The following is a 16,192-nucleotide window of genomic DNA, read 5'->3' as shown; positions in this document are numbered from 1 at the left end:
TGTCTGTGCACCTGGGTGTCTGTGTCTTGGGCGTCTGTGTCCTGGATGTCTGTGCCCTAAATGTCTGTGTCCTGGGCATCTGTGCATCTGGGTGTCTGTGCCCTGGGTGTCTGTGTACCTGGGTGTCTGTGTCCTGGGTGTCTGTGTACCTGGGTGTCTGTGTCCTGGGCATCTGTGCACCTGGGTGTCTGTGCCCCTAGGCGTCTGTGTCCTAGATGTCTCTGTCCCTAGATGTCTGTGCCCCTGTGACCCTGAATGTCTGTGCCCCGGGCATCTGTGTCCCTAGATGTCTGTGTCCCTGTGACCCTGGATGTCTGTGCACCTGGGTGTCTGTGCCCCTATGCCCTGGGTGCTAGGTATCTGTGCCCTGGGCATTTGTGCCTCTGGGCATCTCTGTCCCTGGACAAATGTGCCCTAGACATCTGTGCCCCTGGGTGTCTGTGCCCCTGGGTGTCTATGTCCTGGGTGTCTGTGCCCCTGGGTGTCTGTGCCCCTGGACAAATGTGCCCTAGACATCTGTGCCCCTGGGTGTCTGTGCCCCTGGGTGTCTGTGCCCCTGGGCATCTCTGTCCCTGGACAAATGTGCCCTAGACATCTGTGCCCCTGGGTGTCTGTGCCCCTGGGCATCTCTGTCCCTGGACAAATGTGCCCCAGACATCTGTGCCCCTGGGTGTTTGTGCCCCTGGGCATCTGTGTAAGTTGGGGAGCAGTTGATCAAAGGATCCTGGTGTTTTCACCCTGCCTGAAGACCCTGGGCCAGAAAGCACTTGTGTCATTGGTGTCCATGGAGATCCAACACTGACATTGTCATAACCTTCTTATCCCCTTCACCCACCCCAGTTCATTTTGGGAAAGGAGTCAGGGTCTTCCCTAGGATCTGACCTTCCCTCTTCCCCCTCCTCCCACCTGGCTATGACCTTCATCTTCCAGGGCTTCTGTCCACAGAGCCGGGATCTCTCCCTCTATGTCCAAAGGGGACAGAGCACAAGGAATTGTCCCTCTCCTGCTGCTGTCCTCTGTGTCTGTCTGAACTGCCCAGGTCTCAGCCACAGAATTCCATGAGGCCCCAAAGTGTGACTTGTCCCATTTCTCAAGCCCATTTTTTAAGTTTTCAAATTATTATTCCTTCTGGGGATCACACTGAAGCTTCCCAAAGGGAGCTCACTGAGGCTGCAGTCATGGCTGCCTCACATCTTACATGTGTCCTGGAGGTACTGAAAAGTAGTGGCAGGCCATGTGGGCAGACATGGACCTCTGCGGACACACACCAAGGGCAGCAGGGACTCCCCCGGGGTGCCCTCTGAGGCCTGCCCCAGGCACCCACCGCCTTGCTGAAGTTGACATGGATGAGGTTGGTGACTGGGTCCCGCTGGATGAGCGGCTGGCCCAGGTTGAAGTGGCAGTCCTGGTCCACGCGCGCCACCCACTGTTGGTAGGCCTTCTGCCGGCAGTCCCTCAGCAGTGTCATCATCTCGTCGTACTTCTGGTAGACCAGGTTGGCCTCCACACTGGACATGACCCTGGGACCAGAGTGGGGTGGCGGTGAGGCACCAGGCCTTGCCTGGACGTCTCCTCCCGCACTACTGCTGCCAGAGCGTGGGCACCTAATGGTCTGAATGTGCGAAGGGACAAAGGCCAGACCAGACCTAGCACAGTCTGACCTGCTGTCTGCAGCCAGTCCCAGGAGTCAGGCAATAAACCATGGCTGCCATCAGCCCCACCAGGGCCAGGACTTGGCTAATCCCTGCCAGCTTCCCCCACTTCTGACTCCTGGCCAGTCACTCCGGAGGCCCGATGTCCAGCCAGGTAGGCTGGGGGCCCTAGGCCGGGGCTTGCCCATAGCATCCCTGCTCCACTGTCAAGCTTTGCCTTCCTGCCTGCGAGCATGACAGTGACCGTGGCCCCGCTGACTCTAAATAGCCTCCACTTGTTCCCATTGCAGGGAGGTGTGGGGGAACAGGGGTGGGTGATCTTTGTTTATTTCTACAAGGCTGACAGCCGAGAGTGAGGACACTCTCTGAGAAGGTGCACAGGGAGGACAGGGGACATGGACAGGGCTTTGCTTTGGGAGGTAAAGGTTTGGCCAACAGGAAGTGAGGGGCTGTCAGGATTGGGAAGGCTCCTCTCTCCCTGCCCCTGCACGCCCTGGCCCCTCCCTCTCCACCCCTGCACACCCCCAGCCCCCCGCCCCCAGCTCCCCGCGGGCAGAGACTCACGGGTGGTCAATGTGCTTCAAGTGCCTCATGGACACCTCCAGCTTCTCCTGCAGCTCCAGGCTCCACTTGAGCTGCCCGGCCACAGGGGGCATGTTTTTGTGGATTGGGGGGATGTTCCCCTCTGCAGAGGCTGCCATCTGGGCATCGTACAAGATCTTGGCATTGTCCAGTTCGGTGTTAAACATCTCCAGCATGACTGAGTACTTGGGCACCACCTCGGTGAGGATCAGAGGCCGCTCCAAGAGGCTTCCGCACATGTACAGGAGCTGGGGAGAGCCGGGGAAGTGGCATCTTTGTCAGATTCCCCACCACTTCCCCATCCCTGGGACCATCTCCAGTCTGTGGAGCAAGAGAACAGAAGCCTGGAGGAAACAGAAGGATTCATTTGAACCTGCCCCCGGGCAGCAGCTGGTTAGACAGAGGCCCTGTGAGTTTTGCGTTGGCAGGTGGGGAGTCTCCACATGCTGGGCTTGTAAACCAGCGGTACAAACTGGACCCACAGCCTAGAAACATTTATTCCAGGCCCAGGAGAAACCAGGATTTGAGTAAAGAAGATTTGAGCAATTAGAAACACAACCGGACAATTAAAAAGTCATCACAAGACTGCATTGGTATGCCCAGGCATCTGACAGCCGTGGGGAGGTGTGCTTGCTTAGGAAGAGCTCTGTCGAGGCCGGAGCTGGTGGGACCACCGTGTGGAAATTTGTTTGTACTAAAGGAGTTCTGGGGGACCTGAGGACAGGCAAGGTGGCAGGGGAACCACAGAGGGAGGGTCTTACTTTGCATGGGGCCTCCTGATGGCTAAACTCACCAGTGCTGAGCCTGCACTTCCGGGAGGCTGCTGACACAGGTGCCTGCAGAGGGGAACTGCCTGAAGGTCAGATTTGACCCAGACTGTGGCTTGACAAATACGACCACTGTCCCTAAAAATGGCTCTTGGAGGAAAGACTGAAACATGACTACAAAGAATGGAAGAGTGATTTTTCAGGCCCCCAAAAGTCACACAGAGCAGGCCAAGATTCTCCGGGGGGCGTGGGGGCCCTGGGGTGTAGCCAGCCACCTCACACCACTACAGGGCAGGGCAGCTGCAGACAGGTGGAGTTGCTGCCTCTATGTCCTTTTTCCTCCCAAAATTGACATGTGACAGTTAGGAAAGAAAAATGTCCCCATTACTGGGTTGTGACCCTCCTGGTTTTTTCCCCTTCTTTTCATGTTTACATATTTTTTGGCCTATGACTTCTGGGGAGGAAGGTCATTCTATTTTCTGCCAAGAGATCACATAGGAAATTTGCTCCAGAACCTTCCTGGCTGTGTGTGACTTGCTGACAATGGGAACTTGTTTGGGGACATTCAGGGAAGGGGTGGGGAGGATTGGGGGAGGGAGGGGACCCCAGGGTTGTCAAGCATGGGAGAAATGTTCTTAGGTTGAAGAGAGACAGGAACGGATAGAGGCAGAAATGATTACAAGAGTTAATTTCCTCCTTTTTTCCTTTTTGTTTTTCTAGCATAAAGTCAAAATTTTTTAAAAAGACTTTTTTCTTCTTTCTTTCAGAGCACAAAAGCCAAAGTCAGCCCTAGCAGGGGAGGGATGAGCTTCCCAAGAAAGCCCGGGTAGACTAGCCGAGTTTGTTCACCCCGGGGCCTGGCTCCTTCCTGCAGGGGCGACTGAGTTTCTTCCCGCCCACCTGCTCCTGGCAGAGTCGGGACCTGAGACTCCGGTCAGTGCAGCCCCTTCCCCTCAATACCCCGTGGAGCTGTAGCCTGGGGGGGACACTAGTCCTAGTCTGTTCATCCCCTTGCTCCAATCCACATTTATGGAGCAGGAGAAACTCCGGGGCCTTGTCCTGCCCTGGCCTGGCCACCTTCCTCTTCTGACCTTCCCAAGCTCCTTTCCTGCCCGTACAACTGGGAGTGACGCACCTCCTGGTGGGGCCGCTGTAAGGTTGCCGAAGGTGACCCATGCTAGCTGCGTGGCCTGCCTAGGCTCTTCACTTCTGGAGACCCAGTCACAGGGGAGGGGCTCTTCTGCACTGGGGGAGCCCCTAAAGCTTTGTGTTAACGTCTCTGGCTGCATGCCTGTCTGCGAGGGGAGGGACGTCTCCAGAGTGAAGCCAGCAACGTGGCCTCCCAGCAACATCCAGAATCACCACCATCACCACCCCCAGCCAGTCCCAGAGGTGCCTGCCTCATGCTGGACTCTGTTCTAGGTGAGCTCAAACAAGCCCCTGCCCTCGGGGAATTTCCATTCTAGCTGGGAAGACAAAGACCTGAAAAACATTACCACACAGCAGAACACAGGGAGGCCAAGCTGGTTAGAGCCTGCCAGCCAGAGAACCCAGCGACCAGTGATGCAGCTGCCTGGGGCAGAGTCTTCCAGGGAAGGGAACAGTGAGGAAGGTTCTCTGCTCGGCCACTTTGTCTCAGGCTTCTAACCCTCCTCCCAGACCTGTCTGTGCATGTCCTTGTAAAATCCAATTTTAGCAAACAATCTACTAAGTCAAGTCAGCAGGAAGCCCCCTCCTCAATTTCTGGTCACCATATCTGATGACCTTGCTCACCACTGGCCACAACCCCCCCAGGGGCTGTCTGGTCACCTGGCCTGGCCTGGCCTGTCATCAGCAGGAGTCCTTTTGGGCTGGTTTGGTCAGACTTCTCCAACCCGGTTTTCCTCTTGGTAATTTTCCACCCACTGACCCCCACCTTGCTCCCTGGCTGTAAATTCGGGCTTGCCCGTGCTATATTCATAACTGAGAATAATTCAGAATTGAGCCCAAGCTCTCCCCTTCACTGCAAGAACCGGCTGTGGGGTCCCTGTACCTACTGCGATGATCCTGAATAAAGTCTGCTTCACCTTGCTTTAACAAGTCTCACTGAACACTTTTTCTTTGGTAAGCGAGAAAGCGCTGTATTCATCTGCATTCATTGGTATTTTGCCTCAAGCATCAACAGGACTCAAGACTCAACTGATCATCACATTTGCAGAGCTTCCAGTTCCTATGTATTTGCATTTTTAAAAAGAATATTTTAAAGGCAAAGAAACATCTTGCCATTTGCCTGGAAGAGATCTTTGTGCTGGGGTGCTTTGTGCTGGGTTCCCAACCCAGCTCCAGGACATGTAGCCCAGCCAGAAAGATGACCAGCAGCCTGGGCTGCCCGGGCCCATCCAGTCACCTCCACAGTCATGGGAGCTGCTCTGGCCAGGTGGTTCAGCATGGGGGATTGGATGCCATCTCAGAGCTGTTCTGGGATTTGGGTTCCTCTACTTACTGGATGGCTGTACAAACTTCAGGAGCTTTCTTGACCCATCTGAGCTGGTAAAATAAGGTGGATAATGTAGTTAGGGAGCTTAGCCAGGGGCCCAGGTTGTCGTGATAATTAAGTGAGATAACGTAGGACGGAGCAGAGTGCCTGGGACCACAGACCCTCCGCTAGCAATCGCTAGACCTCTGCGGTGGGCATCCCACTATCTGCAGTAACCCGGAGGCTTGCAAGCTGGAGGAAAGACACAGCTCTGAGGTTCACATTGACAAACACGCATAATAATAAACAGAGAAATAAAACAAGCTACTCGAGCAAGTACCTATATTTGAGCAAGTACCTATATTTATTCACTTAAATATTGGATACTTGTTCTCCGGATAAGCTGAAGCCACACACACTAAATCCTGCCGTGACTCTGCCATCGGTTGTTGACAGGGGCCAGGTAGGCCCCAGTGAATGCATGAAAAGGGACTGGGCCAGGACAGTAAGGAGTGGTGGGGACTGGGGCAAGTTGGAGCACTCGTGGTCAGGATGGGGACCCACTCAGACCCCCGTGTTGGTATGAAGATTATTTCAAACTAAGCCTATTTGAGATTGAAGGGACACAGAGAGAAGCTACTGCCATTAATCCCCTCAGGAGAGTTGCATTGCCAGGAATAAGACCTGCATAAACAAACACCCCACCAGCTGTCCTATCCGCCCTTTGTTCTCCTGAAAGTCCATTTGCCTTTCCTTTAAAACAAAGCCCTTGCTTTTCCATAGAAGCCCTTTCTCCCCCTTCATTCCCCCAGTGGAGTTGGTGCCTAAACCCCCAGTCTCCAGCAGTCCAGGGAGCTGCTGCTTTTGTGCGAGCCACATGCACACAAATAAATGCAAATAAACTGTTTTTCCTCCTGTTAATCTGTCCTTTGTTAGATGTTTCTGAAGATTTGAGCTGGAGTAAAAAAGTGAGTAAGCAACAAGGGGGTTTCAAGAAATGCCAGGGGTGTATGGGAAGCAACCTAACAAAACTAAGAAATGAGAAGTTCGCCGGATGGGTTACGTGGCCAGCCAGACACAGCCAAGAGAGAATTACTGAGCTGGAAGTCAGAGCTGAAGGCATGACTCAGAAGTCACAGAAGAGGGACCAGGGAGATGTGAGTTGTGAGCGACTAGGAGACACGAGGGCAGATTGAGGTCTGCTGTGCTGTCTGATGGGTCTAACTGAAATCCTAGGAGGAAAGAACAGCAGCAACTGGGGAGATAAAGAGACAGAGGCTGAACAATTCCCCGAACAGCTGAAAGGCCAGAAAACACGGAGAAAGCAACACCCTTAGCTCATGAAAGGCGAGCAGGGGAAGTCCACGCCTACCTACCTCCTGAGGACGGGAGGCGGGACACAGGCTCCAAGTCACGACAAAGACCAGACCAACAGTGATTTAAAGGCCCAGGTTATACGTATCATTGGTTTATGGTCCCCCCACAGGGTGACATCACTGCTTAAGCCGTCCAGTCTATGGCATTTTGTGACAGACACTCAATTCAGCACGGCGAGTCTGGATGTGTGTACATTTGATGGCAACTTGGCCTCTCTGTAACCTTCGCTCTTCCCAAGTAGTGGGAAGTTGAATCAGTGAGAGTAAGTGGACACCTTTCTCCTCAGAGAGCAGAGGGCAGTGCAGTAACTGAAGCAACTCATTTTTTCCACTTCCTCTGGGACATGGCCATGACAACCATCAGAAATGACCCTGGCGGTCATCACTGGCTGGCCCTGAGACCGCCTCTCCTCACCTCCAAGCGGGGCCACCTGATGGCACTCAGCGTTTGGGGGGCCCATGGGCACTCACCTTCGCAGAGGACTCGATAGAGCAGCAGTCATCAAACGCTTGGCAGAAGATTGTGGCCAGCCGCCTGTCCAGGTCTTTAATTTTGGTCTCAAAATCAGCATAGTCGTCGTCAAAACTCTAATAAAAGTAAAGGAAAAGGCCAACCTCGTCATGGGCGTACAAAGCAAGTCAGCCTCCTCCCTGCCAGGCTGAGCATGCCTCCCGCCCTGAGGCGGCTCTGTGGGCAGTGTCCACAGTGCAGGGACTGCCCGGCACGGCTTCCAGTATGCGTCACCCCACTCCTTGGGCGTGAAGTCCACCAGGCCATGCCCGAGGACGTACCGAATCTCCAGGGTCCAAGGGATCATATCTGCAGTCGGCAAAAACCTTGACTAGCTCAAAGACTTCTTCGTAGATCTGGGTCACCAGCTTCCCGAGGATGTTCCCCTTCACACCCCCCAGCTCGATCTTCTCCAGCTTCAGAAACTCAATAGCTGTTTTGTAAAGATTCTGGGGGAGGGAGAGAAATAATGCACTTAGTCAATTCATCTGGCTTTTTGTTATTGTTCGAGATGGGGTTTCACTCTGTCACCTGGGCTACAGTGCAGTGACCTCATCGCAGCTCACAGCAACTAAACTTCTGGGCTTGAGTGATCCTCCCACCTCAGCCTCCCCAAATACTGAGATTACAGGTGTCAGCCACCATGCCTGGCCCTCATTTTCTTTCTTTCTTTTTTTTTTTTTTGTGGTTTTTGGTTGGGGCTGGGTTTGAACCTGGCACCTCTGGCATATGGGGCCAGTGCCTTACTCCTTTGAGCCACAGGCGCCACCCAAGCCCTCATTTTCATAATCACACTTAAGGGTCCAGTTACAAAATCAGCTCTGACTCCAGCCAAGAGAAGCCGGGGAGTGAAATACCCCCAGGAGACCCAACCGTGGGGAGGCCCCTCTGTCCATCTGTGTTGATGTGTTTTAAGCAGAAGCTCTGTTACCTGACAGAAGGAAGGGCCCTGTGAATCATCTCTGAGTTACAGACAAGGAGGATTTGAAGAAGGTGGGCCCCTGCACTGGCCAAAATACATCGGTAAATACACCATTGTTACTGAACTCTCTGTCCCCTCAGGATGGGAAGCAGCGGGAATGGGCCTATAAGGCTTCTGACTCTCTCGCCCAGCTTCACACCCTCTGCTACCTGGAAGACCACCCCACGCTGTGAGCGCCTCCCTGAAGGTGACCCAGAGGGCAGCGCCAGGGCTCAGGTGTGGACGTGTAGAAAGTCTGTTTCCCCTGGTGAGGCTCACACTGCTCTCTTTGAGGCTTCCTCAGCCACTTCGGCCTCCGCGATGCTTTCCTCCCCAGAAGCCCAGTCAACTGTCTGGGCCCTTGGTTTTGCCTTTAATCCCTGCAGGCCCATCTCACTAGCAGCCTCCGTGCCAGCAGTTCCTGTTTCCCAAACAAGATCTCCAAGGTCCCTCAGGGGGCCTTAGTGCCTTGTGCTTCTCTGGGTCCCTCCGCGTGCCAAGCACAGTGCCAGGCAGTGGTTAGAACTAAAGATGCTCCTGTGGGATTGGTGTCATCCCCTAAGCCAGCACTGAGCTTGGGGTCATTCTCTCCAAGAGTCTAAGGCGTGCCGAGCCGTAAGACCAAAGCAATCCCAGAAAAGGCACAGGCTTGGCACACTGGGGGCTCTCGGATTTTTCTGCCCAATGAGGGGGACAACATTGGCCAAGGCTGGCATGCCGGCCTAGCCCGCTTGGCAGGAGTGGACAGGAAGCTGCCTCCCCACCATCTAAAGCAGGCGTCCTCAAACTACGGCCTGCAGGCCACATGCGGCCCGCCTAGGACATTCATCTGGCCCGCAGGGTGTTTTTGCCGCCACTGCCTGTCCTGCTTAGCAGCTGACTCATCCCGGGGCCCACAGTCGAGCCCTCCAACGGTCTGAGGGACAGTGAACTGGCCCCCTGTTTAAAACGTTTGCGGACCCCTGGTCTAAAGTCTCCCTTGCCCTAAAACTCCATCTTGACTCAGAATCTGTAACGTAGGAACCAATAGCAACTTGGTCAGAGAAACTCAACTGTGACCTTCCAAGTTCTCAGGCTGGGAGATCTCAGGTGTGAATAAAGATTCCGCAGCTGAAATTTTGGAGTCCTAAGTGGGCCTTCCCCCTCCACCTCCCAGAGGCTGCAGATGAGAACCAGACAGGCCTTTCCCCCGCCACTGCTACCAAGGTCCAGCTAAATCAGCCCTCGGTGGTTCCAAGAGGATTCTGCCCCCCTTTTTCATGATGTGAATTATATGTGCACAAAGTAAAAAAAAAAAAAAAAAAAAAAATCCCACCAGGCAGAAGAAACAAAAGGCAAAACTATCTTGCCCTTCCCAGAGAAAACCGCTCAAACCATCTTTAAGCTCTAAGTTGCCGAATGTCGGAGTATCAGTTCTCCTGAGTCCTCATCTGTAATGATTTTGTCCTTCTGAGGCCTGCCTTTGGCCGCCAGCTTCCAGATAATAGCCCTTTAACTCTTCATCAACTTGCTCATTCCAGCAGGCCCCAGATAAAGGCGGTCTTGTCAAGGTGGCCACTGCCAGTCTTGGCTAACAGCTGAGGCTGGAGGAGGCTGCCCACCGACTCCCGCCCCACAGTGATGTCTGCCCCAGATCTCCATTTCCCTGCGTGGCAACCGTTCTAAAGCAGATAAGGAAGGAAGACGCAACTGTGCTTAGCTGAGAGCAGTCTGAGAAGAGCAGTGAAGATGAACCAAATTTTGTTTTTTACCTCAATGGTTTGGACACGGCGGAAGAAGGAATTCATTCTGGAAAATGCCAGGGAAGAAGGGAATTCCCAAGGCACCGGTTCTTTGTCCTTTCGGGAAAGAGAGAGAGGAGAGAAAAGGCTGTGTTTGCTTCAGATATTCCCCGGTATTACAATGTCGGGGGCAGGACGAACTTGGCCTTGTTTTCACCGCGCCTTTTGCTCCGCAAAGCAGGACGCACCTTAAAGAAGAGCTTCATGTTTGCGCAGCAGAAGTCGTAGGCGCGGTAGAGCTCCTGCAGGACGTTCACCGACAGCGAGATGCCCAGCAGGACCTCCTCGATCTCGCCCTGCAGGCCTTTCAGCACCTCCTCTGGGCTCAGGTAGGTTCGTGTCTGGACAAAAGGGGAGATGGACATCCCAGGCTCTCACAAGCCGTCTGGTGTGTCTGGGGGCACTGTCCACAGGCCATTTGCCTGATTCACAACAATCCATGTGGGGACCGTGATGGGTTCTGACACGTGTACTGTCTCCTGGGCACAGGACCCCCTCTGCCTGACAGCTGCTGGGACATTTTGGGGGGAAATGAGGCACCTCTGTGGTACCTCATCCCATGCCAAAGCTGATCCCATCCCAAAAAGAGGTTTGGGTCCCAGAGGATCAGGAGCCCTCCAGGGACAGAGGACCCACTGCACCCTCTGGTCCTGCAGACAGGCCACAAGCACAATTTTGATATGTGCAGATGGCTTGCTAAGGGATGCGTATGAAGAGGGAGGCAGGAGATGGCCAGTTAAATCCCACGAAGCTCCTGGCTGAGCCCCAGGTGCTGCATGTCTGGGGCAGAGTCTCCCATTCTGTCCCTTCTTCCCTGTCTCCTCCCGCCCTATCTGGAGTGGGTGGGGCAGGGTGCGGCCCAGGTCCTGGGAAAATTCTAGGTGGCCACCAGCAGGGCTCCACCCCAGCTCAGGACCTAACAACACCCATGCTGACAGCATGAGCTGTTTCCACCCTGCTGGGACCCCGTGGGTGTGGGGAGGAGGGCAGGCTGCAGCCGGCAGGGTTACCATCTCGATGATCTGGTTGCAGAATTCCTGCAGGATGACGATGGTTCTGGAGGGCGTGTTGTAGTGCTCGGAGGTGGCCCAGATGAAGGCGATAGTGTCCAGCACCTTGGCAATGAAGGTCGGAAGCTGGGGAGAGATGGGCCAAGCATCCATCCAGTCACAGCAATGCAGCTCTCACAGGGCCTCCGGGAGAGGGTTTCCAGGGGGAGACAGAGTGGTGCCCAAGGCCCTTAGCCTGATCATAGCCCAGGATGTGACCCCCCACATACGCAGAAATGGCCACCCCAACCCCCTGGGTGTACCGCGGTGAAGTCAGCCTGCTCCATCTCCTCCAGCAGCACCCGCAGGGGCTTCAGGTAAAGCACGATGTCCTCAGCCTCTTTCAGCCCTGCACACAGGAGAACCAGGCATGTCAGCCCAGAGCTCCACTTGCTCCTGGGACCTGCTCCTTCAAGAAGCAGCTTCTGTCTGCAAAGGAGGCAGGGGAGGCAGACACCACCCACCCCAGCCCTGCCGTGGGCTTCCTGCCCCTCGCTGGGCCCAGGCCCACCTTCCGTGACGTTCATGTAGACGTTTTGCAGGGCTGGCCAATAGCAGCTTTTGGCCTTTTCCAGGATCTCCACAATCTTGTTCACTTTGGGCCTGTTTAGCTGAGGAGGAGAAGACAGCGTCTGCCTCCTGTGGAACCGCGGATCCCAGAACGAGGCCAGTCTGATCTCATGGCCGCAGGTCCTCGGGCCCTGGCTCCCGGGGGCACCTTAAGGCTGAGCAGTGGGATGTGGGGGCGGAGCCAGGAGGAACGGGAAGGTGCAGGAAGGATCCAGGGCGGAGCCGGGAGGAGGAGGAGGTAGTAGGGGGAGCCGGGAGGAGCCCCACCTGCTCGTGGATGCACTTGAGGTTCAGCAGACGGGCGTCCCAGAACTCAAACTCAACACGGGGAAGGGGGTTCAGCCCGTCCAGCAAGGCCTGGGCCGAGTCCTTGCTCAGCACATCCCGGATTTGGTGGGACCAGTCAATGATGATGGTTTCGATGGCATGCAAGAGAGAGTTGTCCAGTGTAGAGGGGAGCCTGCCAAGTGGACGGGGCAGGGGCCATTCTTACAGCCATGTGGGGAGATAGGGCAGGGGGGAGGTTTCCAGTGAGCCCTGCCCCCACCTAAGGGGTCTTCCCCTCCCCCCGACAGACTCCAGACCACCAGCAGCAGCAGCAGGTCTGATCTGAGGTCTTTGGTGCCCCCAGGCCACCTCTAGGAGGAAAGGAACTTCCTAATCTCCCAGCTGGGAGGAGAATGATCAGGCTTCAGGTGTGATCAGAGCCATACATGAGGGTGGGGGGGGGGAGCAGGGACTCTGGGATAAGCCCCATTCAGGATGGATCCTTCAGGAGATTCTCAGGGGGCCACCAGGCAGGCATGGTGGTTGGTGGAGGGCTTGCCTGCATGAGCCCCCCCAGGGACAGTCACCCCAGATGTGAGCACAAGCTATCGTGCCAATAACATTTTAAGAGTCTCCACTTGCAGGTGGAAATGGTGGCAGGGCAGGCACCAGGGGATATCTTGGGGTCTGGTGAGCTTCCCAGGGCCTCTTGTAGACCCGCACCAGCTGCTGGAAGTCCTTCCCACCCCACTCACTGCCCCTGAGAACCTGCCTGTTAAAGCTGAGTGTCCTGTGTCCTGCCACGTCAACAGTGTGGCCCCCTTTCCATACATGTGTGATCGGGGAGGGGCCCCAAGGACTGGAGCTGGGGTCCCAGGTGGCAGGGCCTGCCCCGTCCCACCCTGGGACCATCTACCTCAGGCCGGGCCCCTGTAATGGCACTGCCTTGCTTGTGGGTTTCGTTAGCTTTAAAACACAAAACAGGCTTGCAGTGGCACAGCCTGTCTCTCGCGGTGGTGCCTCCCCGCCCACCTCTCCATAGACTCCAGCGTGCCGTCCAGGCTGCCCAGGTGCTCGGGGATGGGCAGCAGCGTCTTCCCCTTGATCTTGCCTCCCATCACAAACATGTCATTCTTCAGCCGGTGCACCTGTTTCACGATGTCCTCCGAGACCACCCGGGGCCATTCGTCCATGTTCTCACTTTGGTTTAGCAGAGAATACAGGATCTGGAAGGAAACCCTTCTGGGGGTCTGCTGTACCACACCTCCCCCGCTCAGCCACTGAGAGGACCCAAGTGCCCAGGGGGTTTCGGAAGCCCCTGGTATCTGGTCCTTATTCCAAAGGAGGTGGGGCTGGTTGGGTGCTCAAACCAATGATGATGACGACTCAGCTCCCCTGTCTTTGTGGTGGCAAAGCCATCTCCAAGAAGGGGCACCCCACCCCTGGCAACCAGAGCACACACCCCAGTGCCTTGAGTACTGTGACAGTTAAACTGTTCCCCCAAAACACACATGCTGTAGCCCTAACCCTCAGGACCTGAGGATGTGACTGCATATGAAAGCAGGGTCTTTACAGAGGTAATTAAGTTAAAAATGAGGTCATTATGCTGGGTGCCTAATCCAGCAGGACACCCCTATGAGGGGAGGAGACCTGGACCCAGACACACTGTGAAGGACACCCACATGAGGCCACAGAAGGCAGCCGTCCGCAAGCCAACGAGAACATCACCCAGAATCAACCCAGCCGACACCTTCACATCTCCAGAATCGTGAGAGGAGAAACATCTATTGAACAAGGTGGGCACATCGGTCCCCCTTCCACAGACAAGGAAAACAGTGACCAGGAGGGGCGAGGAGCTCTGACTCCAGAGATCTAACTCCCGAAAGTGTGACCCCGTCCCCCCACACCTGCCAAGAGTGACACTGGGGAGGAGGCAGGACAGAGGAGGGGTGCACAAAATGGGTCCCTATTGCCCCCCTCTTTACTCAAAGTCTCAACACTCGGGAAACTTCTCTGTCAGTACACAGGTAGCTCACACCTCCCAGGGCCATGGGCAGCAACTGTGCCCAGCACACTGTACAGTCCTTCTAAGGGGGTCAGGAGAGAACAGGCTTCTGAGCCTCAGACGTGCAAGCGTCCACTCCTGAAAGCTCCCAGGGGATGCCACTGCCAGCAGCCTATGGGCCTCACTCTGAGCCACAGGGCTGGCGGCCACCCACTGTGAGTCACTCCAGGCCCCACCTCTGGCCTGGGCCAGCCCGATGCACACACCTCTTCCACCACTGCGATCAGCTGTTCCACGGGCGTGGGGCTGATGTCCCCGTAGAGGAGGCGGCTCTTATAGTTCTCCTTGGTGATGTTGTCAGGCCTTGTCTTGATGAAGTAAACCCCTTTGGACTTGAGGGACTCCGGGAAGCCCAGGCAGGGCACGATCATGCCGGCAGGGTTGAGCGTCAGCACCAGAACCAAAACGTCTGGCTTTTCAAAGAATTCTGTGAATAAGGCCATGTTCTCTTCTGCTCCAATCAGCTTGCTCCACTTGTCTATCTTGAACTTGAGCAGGACAGTGGCGACTTCCTCCAGGTACTCTAGTCTGACGTCTGAAATGGTCATCTTGACCTCTTCTTACACCACGGTTGTCTGTTGAGTGAACAGAGACACAGTTGCAAAACCCGGGCTTCCCCGCCGTGTCCTGCCCAGCCCTGGAACTGAGAGAAATCTCTGCTCCAACCAAGGAGAAAAGGGTTCATCATGAACATATGAATTAGCTGTGGGTAGGTCGCCAGCCGGGGGGGACAAGGGGTTGGTGGGCTGTGTGCTCTGGCTTTGCACCCACCCTGCTTCACCGTGAGACGTCACATGAGTTGCAGCTGTGAAGTTCGTGGATGGGAGACCCAGAAATGGACATTAGAGAGACAAGAAAAAGGACATGTCTGTCCAGTAGTGAGGGGTGTGCTGTGGGAAGACATCACACTCCAAGAACATGCCGAGACACAGAGAGGAGGAGACAGACCCAGCATGGCCTCCCCGTGTTAACCCCAGCTGGAGTGTACCCCCGCTTCTGCCCTGCTCTGCTCCCCTCCTGCCTCACCTCCACCCTATTCCTGCAGAGGGATCAGGCTGCAGATTTCCCATAGGTCCTCACCCACTGTTCACAGGCCCCCGGGAGAACCCCAGCGTGGGTCTCCCTTCAGTGCACAGGGCTAACCAGAGAGCTGGGGAGAAGGGGGTCCCTGGAAAGGACTCCCTGAAGTCCCAGAAGTGAGACCAGCAAGGCACTCCTTTGTGCTGTCGACACGAAATTTAAGGGCACACCCAGCCTCTCAGCAATCAAGGTACATGGTATGTCAATATTTAAAAAAAAAAAAAATTAGTGCTGCCAAATTCTTGATGAATAAAATATCAAAACTTCAATAAAGAGGGGGTCTTCAAATAAGAGGTTTGAGATGGGGAGGTAAGTCTGGCAGGAACAGGTAAGACCTGTCCTCCAGTGCGGGTGACAAGGGAAGCTGTCTTTTTATTCTAGCCTAGGTGGTGAGCAGCTCCCAGATCTGGGGAAGCCGGGCTATGTGTCTGGTCTGCTCCAGCAAGGACAGGTGTTGTCGGAGGCCCTCACCATGCCGCCTTTGGGTTGTCATTGCTTTTGAGATTGTGACCGTCTGCAGTTCCCTGAAAGACACTTACTCTGCAGAAGAGGGTGGCTATCACCCTCTCCACTGTGTTACAGTGAACCAACTAGATGCCGGGCAGCAGTGACATATAGTGTGCTATTAAGCAATCTGGACCTGTCCACAGCTCCAGGTGAAGGATCTCTAGGAGAGAACTCGGGGAATATGTCCCTCGAGCAGCAGAATCAGGGCAGGCCCTGAGCAGAGCTGTCAGATTCAGGAGCATCTGTGTGAAGAAAGGGGCCACCACCAGCACCCTGGCAAGTAGGAAGACAACACAGGCACCTGCCGAGTACAAGCCGCCTGCCAGGTCCTGTGAGGGCTTTGTGTGAGTGGCCACGCCGAGCTGGGCATCAAGGCAGGGCCAAGGATGCTGGGGAGCCCTGAGTCTTTGGAGGTAACGGATTGCGAGTCTTGCCCTGCTGGCCTCACCGCTGGATAGTGGGAAATAGCCTCCAGTTTACTGATTGTACAGATTTTTACTTTTACAAAATCAGCCTGAGAGGCCCCAAAGCCCCTCAAGTCTCTCGAAATCAGCCTATCTTCTTTCTTT

At 55.1% G+C, this 16,192-nt stretch overlaps 1 protein-coding gene across 1 annotated transcript in view; it reads right to left on the bottom strand.

Annotated features, from left to right (window-relative positions):
* Nucleotides 1–14,584, bottom strand: part of DNAH17 (dynein axonemal heavy chain 17) — a 117,731-nt gene extending 103,147 nt beyond the window's left edge. Inside the window, exons 1-12 of the mRNA XM_012802834.1 lie at nt 14,243–14,584; nt 13,004–13,197; nt 11,972–12,164; nt 11,646–11,745; nt 11,398–11,483; nt 11,096–11,221; nt 10,274–10,426; nt 10,056–10,142; nt 7,625–7,792; nt 7,304–7,420; nt 2,217–2,482; nt 1,325–1,520 (exon numbers count right to left, since the gene is read on the bottom strand). Coding sequence (XP_012658288.1) covers nt 1,325–1,520; nt 2,217–2,482; nt 7,304–7,420; nt 7,625–7,792; nt 10,056–10,142; nt 10,274–10,426; nt 11,096–11,221; nt 11,398–11,483; nt 11,646–11,745; nt 11,972–12,164; nt 13,004–13,197; nt 14,243–14,584 — 2,028 coding nt within the window. The remainder of the gene's footprint in view (nt 1–1,324; nt 1,521–2,216; nt 2,483–7,303; nt 7,421–7,624; nt 7,793–10,055; nt 10,143–10,273; nt 10,427–11,095; nt 11,222–11,397; nt 11,484–11,645; nt 11,746–11,971; nt 12,165–13,003; nt 13,198–14,242) is intronic.
* Nucleotides 14,585–16,192: the final 1,608 nt, after the last annotated feature.

This window comes from Otolemur garnettii, unplaced genomic scaffold (assembly GCF_000181295.1).
Source record: "Otolemur garnettii isolate 467f Iridium unplaced genomic scaffold, OtoGar3 scaffold00018, whole genome shotgun sequence".
Classification (NCBI taxonomy): Eukaryota; Metazoa; Chordata; class Mammalia; order Primates; family Galagidae; genus Otolemur; species Otolemur garnettii.
The sequence above is the reverse complement of the archived record's forward strand: the minus strand, read 5'-3'. Positions and strand labels throughout refer to the sequence as shown.